Source organism: Sciurus carolinensis, chromosome 8 (genome assembly GCF_902686445.1).
Source record: "Sciurus carolinensis chromosome 8, mSciCar1.2, whole genome shotgun sequence".
Classification (NCBI taxonomy): domain Eukaryota; kingdom Metazoa; phylum Chordata; class Mammalia; order Rodentia; family Sciuridae; genus Sciurus; species Sciurus carolinensis.
The window spans coordinates 24,538,194-24,562,388 of NC_062220.1; the positions used below are offsets into that span (position 1 = coordinate 24,538,194).

At 40.5% G+C, this 24,195-nt stretch overlaps 1 protein-coding gene across 1 annotated transcript; it reads left to right on the forward strand.

Moving 5' to 3' along the window:
- Window positions 1–19,582: 19,582 nt before the first annotated feature.
- LOC124991901 (ribosomal biogenesis factor-like) lies at window positions 19,583–19,920 on the forward strand. Its single transcript, XM_047562780.1, has one exon. It carries the CDS (start codon window positions 19,621–19,623, stop codon window positions 19,918–19,920), a length of 300 nt encoding a protein of 99 aa, XP_047418736.1. The 5' UTR covers window positions 19,583–19,620.
- Window positions 19,921–24,195: the final 4,275 nt, after the last annotated feature.

A 24,195-nucleotide genomic window follows, 5' to 3' on the forward strand; every position in this document is an offset into this window, starting at 1 on the left:
ACCATCATGACAGAAAGTCAAAGCCAATTGCCAGTCTTGAGTCAATTTAGAGATCATGATAGTGACCTCAAAAATACATTCTGTGAGTCGTTCTTTTAACCTTTTCTGAGGAACCAATGACCATTCACCAAGATAACTGCCCTGGGAAAGGTAAATATCCAAACTTCTCAGCAATTCAACTAGCTGTGGGTGACACTAATTCCTGACCACAATGCTTCCTTGGTCCATAAGTCAGAGTGAGGGCTTTGCGGGTATGGCAGGCACAGTTAGCCACATAAGAGTCATGGCCTGCTCTCCTATCTTGCCAACAGAACACTGATTTTATTTAGGTATTGGGGGAAATAATATGTTCACCCTTCTTGACCTCAAAAGGCGAACACTAATTAATCTAATCTGCCATGGTTTGATTCTATCCCACCTGCCACAGATTGCTTTACAAGAGAGTATGAGATAAGGGCTGGGTCCAAGAGATGTACAAGGACTTTTGGAGAAGTTTTCCTCACTCTTTGTAGTTCAAAAGGCAGAACTGGCCCAGGAGCTCACTCTAGGTGGTCTGGATAACAAGGAAGCTGAAATCAGTGTTCCTCCTTCTCCCAGCAGGAGGGCTGCACCCAGGTACAGTGGAGCCCTTCCCCTGCTTGGGAAGCACTGTAGTGGCATGGCCTGTGACCTCAATTCTTTAGGTGCTGTGCAACTGGCATTCTCAGAGAACTATAACTGCCACACTGCAGTCCAGACAGTCTGGCAACAAGCAGTCTTTGGATTTCTCTACTGAGCTTGAGAAGTTGAATTTGGATATAGCTCTTCCTACTGGGGGAAGGAGGAATATTAATTGCCACAGTTTCCTCGAAGTACTAATCACCTCTACTTCAAGAAGTGCTGGATCCTCTGGGTCATATGGGTCAAATGACAGCTATTTTCCCTGAATTCTGGACCAGCTAGAGGACTTCTCATGATCTGGGCTTTCTTACTTTCTAATACAGAGATACTCACAGGCTTAAAGGACCCTTCAATGTGATATAGACTTATACTGTAGGCCCAGCAGCACCTTGGTTCAGGCACATCTCTGTGAGGTTATGGGTCTCTCTTGGCCTTGTAAGCACCCCCTTTCCCTAATAAAGCCTATTCTTTAACCCAGACCAGGTGGACATTGAAGATTCTGAGCATGACAAGTGGACATCCACAATGAGCCCATCTTGTAAGACATTGTTAGAAAGGGACACCAGATACTGACTTGACTTTTTTTTTGGTCACTGGATATAGATGGTGAGGAGGCAATTCCTGTAGCTATAGAAACTACCTTGAAAAATGAGTGGAGTTACTGATATTTTGAGAATAGCAGAGCAGAATGATTGAAGGAATCTGAGAAGACAAAAAAGATGTGTCCTGTAGAATAAAAATGGGTTATCATAAGCTTAAGGTGGTGATTTCATTTACACCTGGTATTCAGAATCTGGTCTCTTTTCTTGATCAAATAAACACCAGCTCTTACATTTACTTGCAATTACTTATTTAGTCATTCTTTTTTTCTCTTTTTTTTTTTTTTTTTTTTTGTGGTGCTGGGGATCAAACCCAGGGCCTTGTGCATGCAAGGCAAGCACTCTACTGACTGAGCTATCTCCCCAGTCCTAGTCATTCTTTTTTTCTAATCAGATGAGTAGAGAACATGGAGCATTGTTTTATTTTACATGATAAGGAAAGCAGTACATCTTCACAATCTAACTCAGGGTTATGTCAATTTTCTGTCTGAGCTACAATGTCATTTTCAGGGACCTTGTATATCTCACTATTTCACAAGAACTATACTTTAGGGGCTGGGGAGATAAAAAAAAAAAAAAAAGAACTATACTTTACTGCTTCATTCAGTGCTGATCAGACCTAAAGATAGGGAAGTAGCAGCTATCCTAGATGTTTTGGTAAAATACATGCATGATGGAGAGTAGAGATAATTTCCACAAAAATTAGGGGACTACTATCTCAGTAAAATATGGGGGCATGGAGGAATGGGAATATAACTCAGTGGTAGAGCACTTGGCTACCACATGGGAGGTCCTGGGTTTGGTCCTCAGCATCATACACAAAAATTTTAAAATTGGGGGAATAAAAGAAAGTAGTCTGAGGCAGATTATGACAACTCCTCCAAAGTAAAAGATGAGTCATTTGCTTTCCCTTTCAGAGGCATGATGCTTATGAGCCTTTGGGAGTTTTTAAGGAAATACATAGCAGAGTTGAGTAAGCTACTCTACTCACTCACTGAGCAACCCAAAAACTCAGTAGGTCTAATTTCAGGGCCTGAGAGTGCATTTCTTTTTTTCTTAACATTATTTGTAATTGACATATCATAATTATATTCATTTATGGGATATAATATGATGTTCTGGTGTGTCTGTAAAATAAATAATTATTAAATTAAGATAATTAACATATTCATAATCTCATTTATTTTTTGCCAGCCTTGAGTGGGATCCAATGCAAGCGAAGCCCTCTACCTAACCCAGCTCATGGAAAGCAGCTCTGTCACATGGCCCATATGACCCAGATGATCTAGCACTTCTTGAAGGGGCTAAGACTACCTGGGATACTTCATGGAGCCCATAACAATCAGAGTAGCAAGCTTTAGGATTCAGGAAAAGGTACATTTTTTTAAACTATGTAATTAACCTATTTAATTATTAATTACTAATTATTCTCCTTCTGAGGAACAGCTCTTGGCCTATGTGCCAATTCTGGGTCTGTTTGTCTTAAAATGCCCATCATGCTCTTCTTCTGCTCTGCAATACAGAAGGGCTCATCCCTCTGACCTTGTTGGCTAACTTCCTGTGTTAGCTTAATTCTGACTGATTTTAATCAATAAGAAACACCACTGAGGGATTGAAAGGCAGGAGGTAGGGAGAAGTCTTTCTCCTCCTCCCTCTCTGACTTCGATGATGTCTCTGGCAGCAGATGGATTTGCTCCTTGGAGTCAGCCTCCAGTGAGTGGGTAATCTTTTTGTCCCTCTAGCCAAGGGGCAGTAGTGGCTTCATGTTACTGCTAGCCTCTGGATTGATTTACCAACATTTCCTTCACACAAGTAATCAACTCCCTGTATTCAATTCTCTCCATTGGAAGTACTTGAAGTGGTTTCTGTTTTCCTGCTTAGATCCTGAACTGATACCTTCTTGGTCTAGGAAAATCCCAGTAAACAGAACCTCAGGATGGACATAACAAAGTTTTATTTTGTGTAATTGATTTACCTTCTCCTGTACTATGTCCCCCCAGGAGTGCTGAGTGCTTCTATGTCTCTAATTTATATACAGATAACCTGGGGATCTTATGAAAATGTAGATTTTATTTAGTAGGTCTGAGTTAGGGGACTGAGAGTGCATTTCTTTTTTTCTTAACATTATTTGTAATTGACATATCATAATTATATACATTTATGGTATATAATATGATGTTTTGATGTGTCTGTAAAATAAATAATTATTAAATTAAGCTAATTAACATATTCATAATCTCACTTATTTTTTGGTGGTGAGACATTTGAAATGAACTCTCTTAGTTATTTTGAAATATACATTTTTATTGTCAGTACTCACCTTGCTGTGCAATAGATATTTAAAACTTCTGTCTAATTGAAATTTTGTACCCTTTGACCAACAACTTTCTTCCCTTCCTCCTTCCCTAGCCTCTGACAACTGCTATTTTACTGTTTGCTTTCATGAGTTTGACTTTTTTAGATTCCAAAGTAAGAGAGATCTCTTTGTTCCTGGCTTATTTCACTTAGAATAATGTCTTCCAACTTCATGCATGTTATCACAAATTCCAGGATTTTCTCATTTTTTAAAGGCAAATGATATTCCATTATGTATATGTACCATACTTTTTTATCCATTGGTTTTATTAAGCTTCTCATCTCTGTGATCAAAAGGCCTAACAGGAACAACTCAGAGGAGGAAAAGTTTATTTTGGCGTATGGTTTCAGAGGTTCAGTCCATGGTTGGTCATCTCCCATAGTTCTGGACCTTAGGTGATGTAGAAAATCATGGTAAAGCTGGGCATGGTGGTGCACACCTATAATCCCAGTGGTTCAGGAAGCTGAGGCAGGAGGATTGCAAATTCAAGGCCAGACTCAGCAACTTAGGGAGACCCTGTCTCAAAATAAAACATAAAACAAAGGGGGCTGGGGATGTGGCTTGGTGGTTAAGTGGCCCTGGGTTCACTCCCTGGCACCAAAAAACAAAAACCAAAAAACATCATGGTGAAAGGGTATGGTGAGGAAAGCTGTTGAGTTCATGCCACCAGGAAGCAGAAAGAAAGCTCCACTTGCCAGGGACAAAATATAAACCCCAAAGGCACTCCCCTAGTGACCTACTTCCTCTAACTACACCCGACCTGTCTATAGTTACCACCCAGTTAATCCAATCAGGTAGATTAATCTGTGGCTAGGTCACAGCTCTCATAATCTAATCAGTTCACACTGAACATTCTTGCATTGTCTCACACATGAACTTTTGAGGACACCTCATATCCAAACCATAGCAACATTGATCTGTTGATGGACACTGAGGTTGATTCCATATCTTGGCTATTGTGAATAATGCTATAAAGAACATGGGGGTGCAAATATCCCTTTGGCATATGGATTTCAATTCCCCACTGCTAAGAAAGACTAAATACACCTCTATGGTTCTTCAAGGCAACATAATTCCACATTTGAGTACACTGTTCTGACACATTTCGTGAATGGGGATGAGGGTGGATGCCAGGTGCCTGGTGGTAGAGAGATCAATACACTGATTAGGATTCATTCATGTAGTTGGAAGCATTAATATTATGATACCAAGAGTTTTGCCTGATATTTACTTATTTAAATAAATTTATATTTTTTTATAGATTATTTCCCCTTTATTGTACAATTATAATTATAGATTGATTGTTTTTTTAAATTATGTATCTAGTTAGAATATTTTATCTTTGAATTTCATTTTCAATGTAATAAAGGGAATGATGTGAGAAAATACTTGATTTATAAAGAAAGAGACTTTGGGGTGGAGGGAAGTTGTGATCCACTGGGGTAGAAGATCTACATTAGAATCTACAGGAAGGTAGACACTACTCAGAAATCCTGGGCCAGCATGCATGTGGTAGTAAGACTCAGGATTGTTTCCCTTTATGGGGGGATGTACAAATCTCTCTCTCTCTCTCTCTCTCTCTCTCTCTCTCTCTCTCTCTGTGTGTGTCTGTGTGTGTGTGTGTGTGGTACTGGGGACTGAACTCAGGGACACTCTACCACTGAGCCATAGTCCCAGCCCCCTTTTAAAAAATTTTATTTTGAGACAGGGTCTCACTAAGTCACCAAGGCTAGCCTGGACTTGTGATCTCCTGCCTCAGCCTCCAGAGTAGCTGGGATTGCAGGCATGTGCCATGACATCCAGTTGGAGTGCACATACTCTTGATTACACAAAGGAGACTATCATTGTGTTAGTGACAACATGACCATATTGTAAGTGCAGCAGCGGGGAGATTGGCTTACATTGCTGCCAAGTACACTGAGATGTGGGCTGTAGTGGGCATGGGCCATTCTCAGCTCTCTAGCTCCTGAATGCCCTGCCTCTGGCTTGGGGGCCATGCCCACCTATGGGTCTCAACAGCAGGCAGAGTGCACATCTTCCACTACAGAAACCATCAAGTCTGCATACTTACTCTCCAGCTACCCTGCAGCCGGGGTGTGGACTTCTGTCCTAGGTACACATGGAGCAGATGCATCTGCCCTGGACTTCGAATGAAGACACAGTTGCTCATCCTGTGAAGGAGGGAAGGGGTGATAATTAAGCTGAGCTTTGAAGAATAAATTAAATTTCAACAAGTTGGGACATTGGAGGAGGGAGCAATAGGCAGGTTAGGGGGTTGGGTGGAAGGGCAGGGTTCCAAACATGGCAAAGACCTACATTTACCCATGGATGTTGAAGTCAGAGGACACTGGAAAGGGTCAGAAGATTTACTTTTAAATATAGATCCTGAATTTTGTGACCTTGGGCAAGTCCTTTAACCTCTGGTTTTAGGACTCTTTTGTATAAAAAGAATCTCTACTAGTGATCTGCCAGCCTCACATGGTGCTTGTGGGATCAAATGAAAATGAAGATAAAAATGTTTTAAATAGCCAGGTGCAATGGCATACCCCTATAATCTAAGCAACTGGGAGGCTGGGGAAGGAGGATCATAAGTTCAAGGCTAGCCTCAGCATCTTTGGAAGAACCTCAGCAACTTTGTGAGAACCTGTCTCAAAATAAAAAGGTTTTAAATGAAGAAGTCTAAATAAGAATTAATAATTATGAATAATGGTGGGGAGGGAGAAGATGGGGATGAGAGGAGAAGAGACATAAATAGATGACAGAGCTAAGTCCAGGCTGAGAGAAGATGGAAAACAATGAAGAGTCTGGAGAGGAATTGGTCTGATCAGAGGCCAATTCTTCCTGAAGGTACAGGCCCTGGGTGTCAGGGTAGGTTGTTTGGGCCGGAAGTTGGCAGGAAGCTTTTCACACCTAGACAGCTGGCAGTGGCAGACGGCTCTCAGATATCCAGATGGAAAAGGGGGAGCCTCCTGCTTCTCCTCTTCTGAGGCAGAACTCATCCTCCATGTTCCCCCAAATTCTTGTTGATCACCTCACTGCTTAGAGGGTATCTCTTCTTCTACAAATGCTTCTACAAAGCATTATGTGCTTTCTCTTATTGATCAACATCTTCTACCACATTTTGATTTTTAATTTTCATCTCAGAAAGTATGGGGGAGCTCTGCCAACTCCCCCATATTTCTTCATGTACAATACAACGTATGGGAGAAACTGGCCTACCAGTCCTGGGCAGAAGAGGAACAGAGAGGCTCTTATGCCCAGAGGCGTCTTCTTAACTCCATTCATGCAAGTATTATCACTTGAATGATTCTTAGAACCTCAAGACCATCATGTCCAAGCAGAATTCTGTACTTTTCTTTACAAACCCTCCCCCTTCTCCTTTGTCCCTTGGTCTTGACCTCCACTTTCCTAGTACCTGGGCTCAATATCAGCAAAAATATTGGACATGACCTTCCTGTTTACATCACTAAAGGCTCACAATGCAGAAGGCCTTTAGGCAGTCACAAATGATACAGTTCAAGTTGTGACTATTTGCAAGCAACCTCGAAGCCTGACTTCCAGCTACTTTGAAGGGGATCACCGCCCCCCACCATGCAAGGTTGTTTATCAGGAGTACAACAGAAGATGCTGCAAAGTCCTAACAAGAACCTGAACCACAGCCTTCCATGTTGCTTGCTGAGTGCGAAATGACTTGTTTAGCCTAGAAGCCCTGCATTCTCAACCCAATGAGTGATGCCCTCAACTTCTGGAAAATGCGCCCCTTATGGATGACAACCCATCTATGTGCTAGGGTCCCTCTCCTTTCAGTTCTCCAGACCTTAGGCTAATGTGCACTTGGTTTCCTTCTCTCCTTGCACAGACAGCCTCCATGGTGAAGTCATCAAACGCACACCTAACCTTGACACTTCACAGACCTTTGGGAGCAGCCAGTCCTGCAGAAGTGCTCCAGCTGCTCACAGTCAGGCCTGTAGTTCTTTCTTTTCCTTCTCTTTTCAGCCTTTTCCTCAATAGTGCTGCCTCCTCTGTTCTAATTAAATCCATCTGCAAGGCGAGTTGCAGTGGTGCATGCCTGTAATCCCAGTGAGGCACTGAAGCCAGCCTCAGCAACTTAGCAAGGCCCTAAACAACTTAGCAAGATCCTGTATCAAAATAAAAATAAAAAAGGTTGGGAATGGAGTTTGGTGGTAAAGCACCTCTGGATTCAATCCCCAGTATCAAAGAAAAAAAGAAAGCAAGAAAAGAAAAAGAAAAAACATTCATCTGCATAGCTACCCTGTGATAAAAATATCAGCCCATGTCACATGCTCTGTCAATTTGGTCAGTGTTCCCAGTGTCCTGCATTATTATATTGTTACTATACATCATTATGTTGTTACTATACTACATATTGTTACTAGCCTTCCAAACTATAAATGGTCAGCTAAGAGCAAGACTACACAAATGCCCAAACTCAGCAGCTGATTCACAAGGCATAAATCTATGGTATAGCTGAGAGAAAGAAGAAGACAGGGATCTGGTCCTGAGAGCCCCCCTGGCTGAGAGGCTCATCCACGGAGGCTGGGAATTTGGAAGATGTGACCATGGAGGAGCAGTGCAGCCTCCTCTGCACTCCCAGGCCTCATCAATGGAATCAATCTGCTGAGTCTGCCAGACTCCCAATGTCACAGTCAGCTTCATATGGAGTTTTCACATCCCATGGCTAGGAAAGTTCTGGAGGCAACTGTGTTCTCCCTAGAGTGCTGGTGGACTGGAGCAGGCACCCATGTGAGTGGAGAGGAAGTAGAGGAAATGAAATGACCTTCCCATGAACTCAGACCTGGTCTTCAGATTTTAGGAGAAGAGAAGAAAAAATAGGAAGTAAAGAAGAGCAGAAACACCAAAAAAATAAGAGGAAGGTGAGAGCAGAGGACTAAAAGGGTGAAGTATCACAGAAAGTCTTACTGAACGTGGGAGACAGCTGGGCTTCGACAATAGCAGCCCATGTTGGCCCTCCTTTTTCTGCTTTCCTCTTTCCTCTCTCCTGTGTTAAACGGATTCAGGTATGGTGAGGCCCACAGATTAGGAGACTGCCTTTTTAAAATAGCTTTTTACTCACAGTTCCTAAGAGGAAAGTGGGTGCTCTGCATCATACAACAGGGTATGTCAGAAGGCAGGAGGGAGAGGGGAAAACAGGAGCCAAAGCCTTTATTGCAGTTTTTGAGGGAAGGGACAAGAAAGGTAGGCTAAATGAGCTGAGCAGTTTTGTGTTGGATGGTAGGTATAATTTCAGTGGGCTCTGGCTTCTGGGTTGGTCCCTAGTTGCCTAGGTCTCTGCCTCTGGGTGATTTAGGGCAGAGAGATAGTAACCAAACCTGATAAAAGGATTTGGGGTACTGTGGACTCGGGACTAGCTGGTTCACATATGAAAGGTGAGCTTGCAAGCAAGTAATTTGCTATCTCTAGGGATTAGTTAACCCTGCCACAGGGGTAGTCAGGAAATAAATAATATGCATCATATATATATGTGGCATATAACATGTGCCACAGTATCAGGGAGTATTTGCAGGGCCCTAACCTCTCCATAAGATTCTCCTGATGAGTTAGAGCACAAGAGTCAAAATGGCAGTGAGAGTCAGACATTGCCAAGTCCCTCAACAACCCTATTCTGACATCAACCCTCTCTAGGCTTCAATTTCATTTCATCAGTTCCTGCTGCGTGACCTTGGACAAATGACTTCTCTCTAAGCCTGAGAGGATTGTTGGGAGAATGAAATGAATCTCTGGACAGAAGCTTCTCTACTTAGGTTTGTCTCTCAGACTATACAATTCCGCCTCTGAGAACGCACTGGAGCCAGCAGGACAGGTCCTGGCTCTACCACATACTATCACCTGCAGGTGCCTGGGCCCCTCAGTAAAGTGTAGATAGCAAGACCAAGAGAAGTGACTATCTTAAGGAGACATTTCACTTAACAGTAGAGAGACACTGGGGCAATGTCACATCACTTCAGGCAGGCAGAGACCAACACCATTAATTTGGGAGGGCTGGTTGGTCCAGTGCAGACAGTCATCAAGCAGCTGAAGTGGACTATGAGGACCCAGGGCACAGAGTCACCCCAAAGTGTGAGAAGTCCTAGCTAGTTTCACATACGGAAGGACTATACCCCTTGGCCTGTCCACAGACCTGCTAAATAGCCCTAATATTGAAATCAGGGGTGTTCAGTAAACACAAAACTGCAAAAACTCTTTTCAGTTCTGTTGGGTCCAATGAAAAATAAATTCACAACCTCAAAGGGAAATGTCCTATCCTTTTCAAGTTGCTGTAGTCCCCCTATGTTCCAAACTAGAGAATGGACTATTTATGAAGTGAACATTTTTAAAAGTAAACTTGTTTCTCCTGTTTACCTTGTAACTAAAGATTCCATAAAGGCTAAAAATCTAGAGTTCCTCTCTGCTAATACTCACTCCTCAATTCTGTCTACTCCCCACAGAAAGATATCTTTGTATAATTTCTGTTAAGAAAGCAACATTTCACTGAAGTGATGTCACAGAATTCTGTGGCCAATGCTTTTGTCACCCCAACTCGCAGGCAGCACTGTGATCGTGTGAGCCCCAATCTAGGACCTGGTGGTACCATTTCTAAAATTCTTGACTCATCCTACCCAGGCTTTCTTAAAGAACGTGAAATTCAACCCTCCCACGTGCCTTTAAAAATGTATACTCTCCATTCCAGTTGTCGTAGTAACATCTTCATCCTGCCTTCCTGCCTTTTTTATATTTTGGTACTGATGGACCATCAGTTACCATGAGAACAGGAGTGGCTTTAAACAAAGAGAATTTCATTGCTTATCTTTGTGTCTTGTGAAAAACAAAGCCCACACCCATAGGGACAGCCTTAGCAGAGCTGAGAGAGCTTAACTACAGAATGATGAAAAGCCCTGTTTTGTGGGACCCAGAATCCAGTAGGGATCATTTTTGTTCTTTGAGTTAGGTTTTGGAGAAAATATGTTTTATGTATTAACTTTTTTAAAGATTCAGTTGTTCTAGTAATTATGACTCTTCAGTGATTAGATTAGTTTTAAATGCATATTCCTACCTTCAGCTTTGAGGACACTTGTCACTCCTCCACTAAATTGTAATCATTTCCTGTGCTAGGCTCTGCTAAACTCCCCTATCCCAACCTCACAACCCACTTATGACAGGGTGGCATCAACTGACCTGGTGTTCCTCACTGTTTCAGACCCAAGTTTTGTGCATCTCTTCTCTCTTTCAAAGCTGAATGATTAAAAAATGTAAGCTCTCTGAGTTCAAGGACATTATGTGCTTCTTCAGAACTCTCTGCATAGTCCTACTTGTTTTGACTTCAAGCTTTCCATTCTGATGTACAGAATATTAAGTTTCAACTGACAATTTTAAATAGTTAACTTCACAGGATTTGTGTGTGGGAACAAACGTGAAGGTAGGAAGAAATTAAATTCACAGTCTGACTAGCAGCCTGTGTCAATGACACATTCTTTAATTAGTCATATTGATGGAATTAACATGTGTGTTTTCCACGTGCTAGGCACTGGGCTAAACACCTGATGTGTATTATCTCATTTAATCCCCACCGTATCCTATGAGGTAAGGTCTATTTTTACTCTTCCATTTCATGATTGAGAAAACAGAGCCACAGATAAGTTAGGCAACTTGCCCCAGGGTCCCACATCTATGTATCCAATGGAACACAGATTTGATATAAGTATCTTGTTCTGAAACCCTCGAGTTACCCCATAAGCCAAGGGAACCTATAGTATACAAAGACATCCTAAATCAAAGGCCAATTGAATGGGTTTTGTATATCTGTGCAAACTCAAGCCACAGGTGGCCACCAGAGATCTTGTTTTAGCTGCTCATTCTCTGCATAATATCTTTCTGCATTACCACTTTGCATACCTGTCCAGGCAGAAGCAAACACCTAGACTCAACTACAAGTGTGAGAATCAAATCATTTTCCTGTAACTCTATTCCTGGTCCTCTGGAAAACAACATGCCCCATAAAAATCGAGGACCTATAAAAAGGATGTTTTTAAAAAATTGTGGCTTTTTAAAAGGAATTTTACTCTTTGACATACTAGTCCCACTTATGAGTATTCTGTACAATTAAAAATAATAAATCTATACACAAAAAGGCTTTCATTCAGCAGCATATTTAACAGCAAAAAATGGAAGGAATATAAATGTTCCACTATAATGGATTGTTAGGTAAATTCCAACATATCAATTGAATGGAATACCACATAACCATTAACACACAGTTATGAAGATTAAAAACAAAACAACAACAACCCCCCCCATACACACACACACACAAGAAAAACCATGCACACATTCAGTACAGCATCTGAAACTACTTTTCACCTAAGTCCATAAAAATGCTTTTAAAAAAATGTTTAGGGCCTGGGTTCAGTGGTAGAGGTCTTGATTAGTATGCATGAGGCTCTGGCTTTGAGCCCCAGTATTGAAAAAAAATTTTGATGTTAAGCGAAAAAGAGGACACAAAATTTTGGAGCTATTTTAATAATAAATACATAAATAATACATGATTATGTTTATAAATGGCCTGGAGGTGGAAAGCGGTAAAAAGAACATGAATCAAGTGATTCCTAGACAATGCCTAACATAAAAGATTCAATCAATATTTTTGGATGACTTTTTTAAATGAAAAAAAAATCAATTGCTGTATTAGTTTGGATGAATCCAAGTTACTAACTTCATTAATAATTTATTTAATGCTGTTGTAATAATGTTAATACAATTTTTAAGAGCCCCAAGAGCCCTCTAGATTTGGAGGTTGAGCAGTACATAGTCAGCTCAGACTAACATAACAAAATACCACTGATGGGGTGGCTTAAACAACAGAGATTGACTTCTCAGATATGGAGGTTGGGAAATCCAAGATCAAGGTGCCAGCAAGGTAGCTTTCAAGCTGAGACCTCTTCTCTTGGCTTATAGGCAGCCACATTCCTGCTGTGTGCCCATACGACTTTGTGTATGAGGTGAGAGACATGTCATTCGAAAGAAGAATCTATCAGCAGTTCACTTCATTTTGATCAGACTCTGAAACTAAAAGGGAAATTTAAGCTAATCCATCAAAGCAGAGATGGGTGAATGGATTCTTCTTCTCATAACTCTTTCCTCCTATGCCCTGAGTGACCTTCATTCTCTCTCAAGGTTAACATTACCACATCTTCAAACTCTTCCTCTGTCCTAATTGGACAGTGGTTTTCATCCATTCCATTTGGTGGCATTGTGTATACATGCACACATACACTCTCACGTACAAGCACACAAAGAGCCTGATCATACCTCAGCACAGGTTTCCATTGCTGCCATGTTGAGTTCTTGGAGGCTGACACTGGCAGTATATGTACAGCTCAGCCATCTTACAGAAAAACAGAAGCCCACTGGTTTTACACACCCAAAACCAAGCTGCTGAAGAGATCAAGGGTGAAGGACACAGAGAGAAAGAGGAGAGATCAAGTGATGCTAACGATTCAAATCACAAGACCATCTTTGGCTGGGAAGGATGGGTAGACACTGCTGTTGATAGCTCTGTTGGTGACATATTTATGGCAAATCGGTCTATACAACAGTTAACTGGTGCTCCAGAAGCCACAAATCAGAAGACCTGAGAAGAAGCAGTTTGAGGGACATTGGTGTGGGCAGTGGTTCTGAACTCATGAGCTTATAAGCCTCTGCATAGTCTCCCTAAGTCTGCTCTTTGTCCTTGCACTGAGGCTGTCAGGAGCTTGACCTCTCATTTATCATTTGCATATTTCATATCCTGGTGGGAAGAGGAAAACACCAAGCTAAAATAACTGGGGAAGGCTGTTCACAGAGTAGTGGGTCTAAGGCGCAAATCAGTGGGTTGCAAATGCAGATGCAGAACTAGAGGTGTCAGGAGTAGTGAAGGGCAGCAAGGTCACTGTGAACTGCAGGAAGTGGGTCTGGGTCCACCAATGAGGAAGCCTTGGAGGCATTTCCCCTGCATTTGATGTCCCTCCCCTTTCCACCTCTGCTAGAGATAAAGAACAAAGAGAGAAAAGCCTTGATTTAAAAAATTGCATTGTGGTAAAATATACATAAAATTTACCATTTCAATCATTTTAAAGTATACCATTTAGTGCCCTTAAATACACTCACATTGTGTGTAACCATCCATCTAAACTTTTTCATCTCCTAAATTGGAACTCTGTACCCATCATACAGTAACTTCCCATTCCACCCTTGCCTCAGCCCCTGGTGACCACCATTGTACATTCTATCTCTATGAATTTACCTATTTTAGATTACTTACATAAGTGAATCTGCAATACTTATTCTTTTGAGGTATGTATTATTTCATTTAGCATGCATTTAAGGCTCACCCATGATGTAGCATATACCAGAATTTTCATTCTTTTTTATTTTATTTTTTTTTGTACCAGGGAATGAACCAGTGATGCTTATACTGAGTCACTCCATTTTTATTTTTTGAGACAGGGTCTTGCTAAGTTGCTGAGGCTGGCTTTGAATTTTCAATCTTCCTGCCTCAGGCTTCCAAGCCACTGGGATTATAGGGGTGCACTGTGCCTGGCTAGAATTTCATTCTTCTTTTGTTGTTGTTGTGGGGGGGGCAGGGGTAGGTACCAGGGATTGAACTCAGGGGCACTCAACCACTGAGCCACATCCCCAGTCCTATTTTGGGGCACTCAACCACTGGGTCACATCCCCAGCCCTGTTTTGTATTTTATTTAGAGACAGGGTCTCACTGAGTCGCTTGGCACCTCGCTTTTGCTGCTTTGAACCCGTGATCCTCCTGTCTCAGCCTCCCAAGCTGCTGGGATTATAGGCGTGCACCAATTTCATTTATTTTTAAGACCAAATAATATTCTACTGTATCGATACACCACCTTTTGTTTATCCTTTCATCCACTGATAGTCACTTGGGTTGTTTCCACATTTTGACCATTGTAAGTAATGGTAGTATGAACATGGATGTACAAGTATGTTTGGCTCCTTATTTTCAGTCCTCTGGTATATACCTAGAAATGGACTCATTAAATCTTATAGCATCTTTTTCCTCTTAATGGGTGCGTTTTTTCATCTCTTTTGTTCTCTCTAGACATATGTGACAGTAGAGTGTATTTTGACATATTATACATACATGGATATAGCATCTTTTTGGTTGTTGTTTGTGGTGCTTGGAATCAAACCCAGAGCCCTGTGCATGCGAGGCAAGTGATCTACCATTGAGTTACATCCTCAGCTCCCTCATAAAGCATCTTGATCCATTTTGTGTATCACAGACTGGGTTCTTTATAGAAGAATAGAAAATTATTTCTCATAGTTCTAGAGGTTGGAAGGTCCAAGATCAAGGCACTGGCATTTGGTACCTGGTGAGGGCCTCCTTGGTGAGTTCTCCCCTCCCAGGCAGAAAGGGGATAAAGTCCCTCTCTTATGCCCTTTTATAACAGCTTTACTGTTGTAAGTCCAAACATCTTCAAACACTTCTAATAGGCTCCAATTCCTAACACTGTTACCTTAGGAATTAAGTTTCTAAAACATGAATTTGGAGGCAGATATTTAGACCATAGAATATAGTACTTCCATGTTTAACGTTTTATTGTTTTTTTTTTTTTTTTTTTTTGCGGTACTGGGGATCGAACTCAGGGCCTTGTGATTGCGAGGCAAGCACTCTACCAGCTGAGCTATCTCCCCAGCCCCATGTTTAACTTTTTAAAAGAATGGCAAACTGTTTTCCACAGTGACTACACCATGCCTTCATCTATTTAATTTTTTTAAAAATTTCTTTGCAGTTCTATGAATTGATTCAGGGGCCTTGACCATGCCAGGGAAGCATATTACCAGTGAGCTAGATATTCCCTGGCCCACCTTGACCTATTTTAAATGAAGACTGAATTTGTTGCAAAGGGGTCATGTCAATGGGGTCTGGAAAGTTAGTCTAAAATCCAGGTTCAGGAGGCAGGAGAAGTCATGTGGCCACCTTGGATTTAGGTGCCCCACCTAAGCTTCAGAGACAATGAAAAACTTGTGAGATTTAAGATGGCAGATTAGAGGAAGGCTGCATTTGCAGTGGTCCTGGGGCTTGGGCTTCAAATAGTAGGAATACTGCTTCTCAGAGAGGTGGGAGAAGAGGGAATTCACTGAAATCAATATTGGACAGTCAGAGTCTCTTAGAGACTCATAAACTTAGGTGCATTGAACAAAGAACAAGAAAGAGTACATTGAAGCCAACCAGTTGCAGCAGTGACAGTGGTACTAGTTCACCAAAGGGGAGGAATGACACAAAGAAATCCAACAGACACATTTGACATGGAAAAGTTTGTGGAATAGAAAAATGGCCAGAACTTAGCTGATCCAAAGGCTGCACAGTGAACTGGTATTTGAAAAGTGTTCTGTGTTTCTCAAGTGGCAAGTGGAGAGCTGAGGCAGGAGTCATCTTGAGGAAGCCAGGCTGCAGCTTCCTACTGCATGAATCTGAGAAATCATAGCAAATATTGCTCTCCTGTCATGGAATGCCCCTACTGTGTGGTCTATGGTGTACTTAGCAGAATGTGAGTGAAACAGGTACAGAGAAGATTGGTCTCAAGAATTCAAGTCAGAGATGTAGAGGGGAGTTCAACTCATTTTCCCTTTAGTCTGGTGGCTCAGGTGACTAGCTGAAGTGAGGTGGGAAATGGAACAGGAAGGTGTGATTAGACTTGGTGACTGAGCCTGGCAAGAGTATTCATGGGCAGTGGCATGTGAGAGACAAGTGTGCAGGGTCAGCTCCATAACCTACAAGTAGAATTCTCAGGAGGCTCCTGAGATCCAGACTCCCAGCTGAGATCTGCACTTGCCTAGTCCTAGAGTGTGTTGATCTAATCTCTCCAGAACAGACACCACCTAACAAAGTACCAAGGGCCTGATAAGAGCTAAGCTGCAGCTGCTGGAACTCTCCACATAAAACTCTGCAGCAGCCCCACCCTGGGAGGGCATCCTTATGGTCTCTCTGAAGAAAACTCCAATGGACAGTACTTCCCATTCTGACCTACCTGATAACTGGTGAGAAAGAAAATTGAAGCTATTTCAACCAGCTTCAGTTTTAGGCCACTCCTGGTGAGCAATACAAAAGGAAGGAGGAATCAACAACCCCCAGCCCTTGATCTAAGAGGTACATAGCTCAGTCAGGCATAAGCAGTGATCATCCAACCTCATGGATAATTTTGACCACCTCAGTGGAGACAATTCTTTTTCCCTCCCTCCCTCCCTCCCTCCCTCCCTCCCTCTCTCTCTCTCTCTCTCTCTCTCTCTCTCTCTCTCTCTCTTTCTTTCTTTCTTTCTTTCTTTCTTTCCTTGTTTTGGTTTGGGTTTTTAGTAGCAGGGATTGAATCTAGAGGTGTTTTGCCATTGAGTCACATCCCCAGCCTGTTTTGTTTTTCATTTTGAGACAGGGTTTCACCAGGTTGCTTAGGGCCTCACAAAGTTGCCGAGGTTGGCTTCAAACTTGTGATCCTCCAGCCTCAGCCTCCTGAGCTAATAGGATTACAGGTATGTACCACCATACCCAGATCATTTTCATTAAGAATTTTTTTTCTTCCCCCTCCACATCCCCTAATGTTCTTGCTGAGCTGATTATCTCATGAAAATATATTCAGACAGTATTAAAGAAAAGAAGTAACAAAGACCAGAGTATACAAGAATTCTGGGACAACATTAAAAGACCAAATTTAAGAATCATTGGAATTAAAGAGGATTATGAGGTTAAGGCTAATAGCATGGATAAACTCTTCAGAGAAATAATAACAGACAAAAGTTCAACCCTCAAGAATGAGATGGACATTCAGAGACAAAAAGAACTCAAAATCCAAAATAGACAAGATCAAAAAAGAACCTTCCTACAATACATTATAATCCAAATGCCTAACATATTGAACAAGGATAGAATTTTAAAAGACTCAAGAAAAACATCAGGTCACGTTTACAGGCAAGCCAATCTGAATTATTTCTGCTTTCTCAGCATGGTCTCGAAGACTCTAAAATCCAGGTTTGGAACAATGTGTTCCAAGTCCTGAAAGAGAATAACTGTCAACCAAGATTGCTATATTCAGCAAAACCATCCTTCAGAATTGAGGCAGAAATAAAAACCTTCCAAGATAAGCAATAACTAAAAGAATTTGTGACTACTAAGCTGGCACTACAGAAAATACTTAAAGAAATACTACACACAGAGGAACTCAAAAACAAACCCCAGAGTTCACAAATGGACAAATCTCACTTAAGGAATATCTAAGCAAATGAGAAACAGGGCCAAATTAAATGTTAAAAATAATAAATAAAAAAAATCAAAATGACAGGAATTAATAAATATCTCTCTAGAATAAAATTGAATGTTTCAACTCTACAATTAAAAGACACATAGGCTGACGTTAAAAAAAACAAGACCCAACTATATATTGTTGATGAGAGACTCACCTTTCAGGCAAAGTTAGCCAGGCTGAAAGTGAAAGGATGAAAATTAATATACCACACAAATGGAGTTCCCAAAACAAGCAGGAGTAGCTACTTTCATATCAAAAAAGCAGACTTCAAGCCAAAATTAATGAGAAGAGACAAAGAAGGTAATTTTGTATTGGTAAAGGAATAGTCCAGCAAGAAGATATAACAATGGCAAATAGTTAAGCTCCAAATTTTGATGCACCTAATTACATAAAGCAGACACAACTCAAAAGATTCAGACAGATCTCTGTTTAATAATACTAGGTAATTTCAACATTCCTCTCCTACCAATAGATAGTTCATCCAGACATATATCAGCAAAGACTCTTAAGACTTAAAAAATTATTACAGATCAAAATGACTTAATAGAAATCTATAAAATATTTCATCTGGCAAGAGTCAAATTCACTTTATTCACACTCATGGAACCTCCAAAATAGACCATATTTTAAGCCACAAAGTGACTTTTAGCAAGTACAAAAAAAAACCAAAGATATAATTCCTTGCATCTTTCCTAATCTAATGGAATGAAATTAGAAATTTACACATACAAAAAAGAAAAAAGAAAAGAAAGAGAGACACCATGTAAACACATGAAATTAAATGATACGCTTTGAATGATGAATGGGTAATGTGTGATAGGTTAGGAGAGAAATTTAAAAACTCTTAGAATCAAATGATGATAGTGATACAACATACTAGAAACTCTGGGACATTATGAAGGCAGTTCTAAGAGGAAAGTTCATATCCATGAGTGCCTATGTAAGAAAATCAGAAAGATTCCAAATAAGTAACCATGTGATGCATCTTGAGACCCTTGATAAATGACAACAAACCAATTCCAAAACCAGAAAGAAAGGAAATGATTATGATTAGAGCCAAAATCAATGAAATGGAAAATAAAAAACAAAACAAAGGATCAATGAAATGAGGAGTTGGTTCTTTGAAAAGATAAGACTAATAACTGTTAGCCAAACTAACCAAAAGAAAAAGACATAATTAATAAAATTAGAAATTAAAAAGGAGAAATCACCATAGACAACACAGAAATCCAAAGGATCATTAAAGACTTCTTTGAAAACTTAAGACTCCAATAAACTGGAAAACCTAGAAGAAATGGGCATATTATTAGATATATGTGATCTGCCAAAATTGAATTAGAACATTAAAAAAACCAACAGACCAATAACTAGTAGTGAGAGAAGCAGTAACAAAAAGCCTTCCAATAAATATAAGCCCAGGTCTAGAGGTATTCTCAGCTGAATTCTACCAGACCTTCAAAGATATACTAATGGCAATGCTCCCAAAGTAATCCATGAAATAGAAAGGGATGAAACTCTTCCAAATTCATCCTATGAAACTAGTATCAGGCTCATACCAAAACCAGATAAGGACACATCAAGAAAATTACAGACCAATATCCCTGAGGGGTACCGTGTGCCTGCAGATGGCGTCACCTGGAAATTGAGCAGCTGCATGCAGGTATCGAGGATCTGGTGAGAGACGATGGCCAAGAATAAATTAAGAGGGCAGAAATCCAGGAATGTATTTCACATAGCCAGCCAAAAAAACTTTAAGGCTAAAAACGAAGCAAAACCAATTACTACTAACCTTAAGAAGATAAACATTGTGAATGATGAAAAGGTTAGCCGAGTGAATAAAGCTTTTGTGAACATACAGAAGGAACTTGCACACTTCTTAAAAGGCCTTTCTCTGGAACCTCTGCAGAAAGAACTGAGTTCTCAGCATCATGAAGATGAACCAGTTAATGTTGATGAAGTTACAAGATTGATGGCTCAGTTGTAATACAACGGAGGTGCATCGAATTCCCCCCAAAAGATCAATAAATTAAATGTTTTATACAAAAAAAAATCCCTGATGAACTCAGATGCAAAAATCCTCAATTAAATATTAGCAAATCATATTCAACAACATATAAGAGTTTAATAAGTTGGGCATGGTGGTGCATTCTGTAATCCAAGCAGCTTGGAAGGCTGAGGCAGGAGGACCATTAGTTCACCGTCAGCCTCAGCAATAGTGGCGAGGCACTAAGCAACTCAGGGTAGGACTGGGGATATGGTTTAGTGGTTGAGTGCCCCTGAGTTTAATCCCCGGTATCAAAAAAAAAAAAAAAAAGGAAGAAAGAAAAGAAAAGAAAAGAAAAAAGTATTATATATCATATGACCAAGTTGCTTTTTTCCAGAGTTGCAAGGATGGTTTAACATACATAAATCAATAAATACAACTGATCATATAAATAGAAGCAAGGACAGATATCATGGAGTCATTTCAATAGATATAGAGAAAGCCGTCAACAAAATTCAAGCACCATGATAAAAACACTGAAGAAATTAGGGAGAGAAGTTTACTTCAATGACATAAAGTCTATATATGACAACCCAAAACCAAGGTCATAGAGAATGGGGAAAAACTGAAAGCATTTCCTTTAAAATCTGCAAGAAGGGGCTGGGGCTGTAGTTCAGTGACAGAGTGCTTGCCTGGCACATGTGAGGCACTGGGTTCGATCCTTAGCACCACATATAAATAAACAAATAAAATAAAGGCATTCTGTCCATTTACAACTACAAAAAATTTTTCAAAAATCTGCAACAGGACAAGGATGTCCACTTTCACCACTCCTATTCAATATAGTGCTAGTAATTCTAGTCAGAACAATTATGCAAAAGAAGAAAATAAAAGGGATAAAAATAGGAAAGGAAGAAGTCAAATTATCATTTTTTTGTAGATGACATGATCCCATACTTAGAAGATCAAAAAAATTCTACCAAAATACTATTAGAGCTAATAAATAAATTCATCAGTAGTCTGAATATACTGAGTTGAAAAGGCAGAAGACTACTCCAAAAAACAATGTGACCTGGACTTCTCAAAAATGTCAATGCCATAAAAGATCAGTTTAAAGAAAGAGAGAGAGAGAGAGAGAGAGAGAGAGAGAGAGAGAGAGAGAATAATTTTAGATTAACAAATTCTAAAAAGACATGATAGCTAAATGCACTATGTGATTCATGGTTGAATCATTACAAAAAAATATGTACTACTACACTATTATATCAATATAATATTTATTTATTTATTTATTTGCGGTGCTGGGGATCGAACCCAGGGCCTTGTGCTTGCAAGACAAGCACTCTACCAACTGAGCTATCTCTCCAGCCCCTCAATATAATATTGATATAACAAATTCTTAATATAAATGCTTTATGTGCAATATATATTGTACTTGTATTATTAATACATGTAAAGGATGTGCAGGAACAATTTTGACAAAAAGTTAATTCATTAATCGAGGTCATTGGTTCTCCAAGCACAGGTGATTTTGTCTTCTGTAACATCTGGCAATGTCTGGAGACATTTGGTTGTCAGAGTTAAAGTGTGCTACCAGGATCAAGTGAGCAGAGAGTTGGCAGTAGCATAGCATAGCTGCTAAACTCCCAGAATGCACAATATGGCCCCACAATAAAGAATGAGAGTACCAAAATGTTGAGGGTAGGTAACAAGGTTGAGAACCCTGGTCTAGGTAAAGGGTTATACTTTTTCTTTTTTCAGTCTTTCTGTAGGTTTAAAATTTTTAAAAATATAAGTGTGGCCCCAAAAAAAGTGAAAGAGGAAAAATGTGTGAGAGAAAGATTAGAATGTGAAGAAGAAAGTGTTAAGTGAATTCTTTCTAGGTTCTTGGCTGTAAAGGAAGATGCAAAGGGGAGGGGGAAGCAAACACTCATGGCCACACAGTCCCAATACTTCTAGCCTCACATAAGAATCATCCCGGGTGTCTTTGTTTAGTAATGACTGACCCCACCCCCAACCATCACTACTGATTGGCCAGTGAGAGGTCCTGATCTTGACAGCTCATCCATCATTGCTACAAGAGAGTCTAGCTCCTCAAAGGTATGCAGGGGTTGTCTATGAGCCATGTAGGAGGGGATGCTGAAGTTCAAAGCAAGCATAAAAGAAACACACATTTGAGCTGGAGTCACAAGGGATTACAACAAGCTGAAGTTGTGGAAATCAAAAAGCAGAAATTACAAAACAAAGAAAAGATGTGGAGAGCAGAGACAGGATTAAGTGTCTCAGTCAGCAGGATCCGTAGTCTCACTATTATGGCATAAGAGGGGAGAACTGCCATCCTGATACTGAGGTCCTTGGCACTGTCTTGGATCCTGAAGCCTAAACACCTGGTCCCAGAGGTCCATTTGGATCTCATCGGAGCATCACCTCATTCCTTGCCCTCTTCTCTGCTCTCAGATCTTTGGACCTGCCATATTCCTTCTGCCACCCACCTAACTTAGCTAATGCCTTCCAGGGGCAGATATAGGTCCTGTGAGGTCTAAAGCTTGGAGACAAACTTTAAGAATCCAGAGCCAGGTATGGTGGTGTACACTTGTAATCCCAGCAACCTGGGAGACTGAGGAAGGAGGATCATAAGTTTAAGGAAAGCCTCAGCAATTTATTGAGACTCCGTCTCAAAAAAGAAAAGAAAAAAGGCTAAGAATGTGGCTCAGTGGTAAAGTACCTCTGGGTTCAATACCTAGCACCCCTCCCCCCCCAAAAAAAAAAAAAAAGAATCCAGGGCTGGGGTTATAGCTAGCTCACTGGTAGAGTGTTTACTTAGCACATGTGAGACTCCAGGATTGATACTGAGCAAGGGGGTGGGGGTAAGAATCCAACAGCAGGAATACGAAATTGCTGGCACTTCTCTAGCTTCACAGATAATCTGTTTCTGAGGCCTACTCCTCTCCAGGTCTCAATTCCATCACTTCCTTAGTGACATCTACTTACCTCTTTTTCCTCCTCAACTAGGTCCAATCCTGTAACTCAGTGCTAATACAATAACCAATAGCTGTATGTGGCTACTTAGATTTAAATTAATTATAAGGAAATCAGATCAGATATCCAATTCTTAAGTTGAGTAAGACCCCTTGTGTTCAATAGCCACATGGGGACTCATGCCTAGTGTGTTGGATGGTACAGGTAGGTATATCACATTTGCATCATTACAGAAGATTCTATTAGAGTGCTAGTGAAGGCATAATCAGTAATGTAGTATCCCCATCCTGAAACAGAGAAGGAATTTCAAATCAAGTAAGTTCAAATACAGATTTTTCCCCGAAGACTTTGAGCATGGATGGGGGCAAATTTCAGGAGATCTATTCAGTCCTGAGGGGAAGAGGAGAGTGACATATGAAGTTGGAACAGTGGCCAGAGACTAAAGTTTGTTTCTCTCTTCCCACCTTCAGCCCAATGCCTGTCAGATGGGAGGTTTTGGAAATATGTTAATTGAAAGATGAAACAAAGGATGAGGAAAAGGCCGCTGTACTAGGAACCAAGGAGTCACTGATGAGAAAAGTTTTGAAGTGAAAAGGAACAGAATTACAGATAAGGGATCTGGAGTGGTTCACAGGAAGGTGGATGCTTATGGTTTCAAAGTTTTTCCTCCAAAATTCAGGTGCTGTCAGTGATAATGGGACTTTTAGGAAGTGATTAGGTCATAAGGGTTCCCCTGTGGTAAATGGGATTAAGATCTTTATAAGAGGCTTCATGCAGCACTTGGTCAACTTGCCCTTCTGCTATTTGCCATGTGAGGATACAATGTACCTCCCTGGAGAATGCAGCATCAAATTGCCATCTTGGACATGAAAAGCAGCCCTTGCTAGACAACTGAATAGGCCAGCATCTTGATTATGAACTTTCAAGCCCCCAGAACTGAGAAATAAATTTCTGTTCTTTATAAATTTACCTAGTCTTAGGCATTTTGCTATAGTAGTGTGAACTTGACCATAGTTCAGGAAAAATGGCAAATAAGGGAAATGGAAAAAATGGTAATGGAGAGGAATAAAATGAGAGCTGAATGGGGTCATTCCAAGCTTTAAAATTCATGATCACTAAACAGTATTCAAAGATGGTAGAGAGGTTGTGAAACAACCATGGAAAATTCATAGTATGGTGGGCACTTAACAAGCGTCCACTGAGTAACAAAAATTTACAGCAGGATCACATCTGGAGTTAGAATATAAAAATACCTGTTTAAAATATCAAGGATGCTTAAGTATTCAGAAATTAAAT

Excerpts from the sequence above, each read along its gene's own strand:
- LOC124991901 (XM_047562780.1), top strand. The coding sequence starts at position 19,621 with ATGGCCAAGAATAAATTAAGAGGGCAGAAATCCAGGAATGTATTTCAC.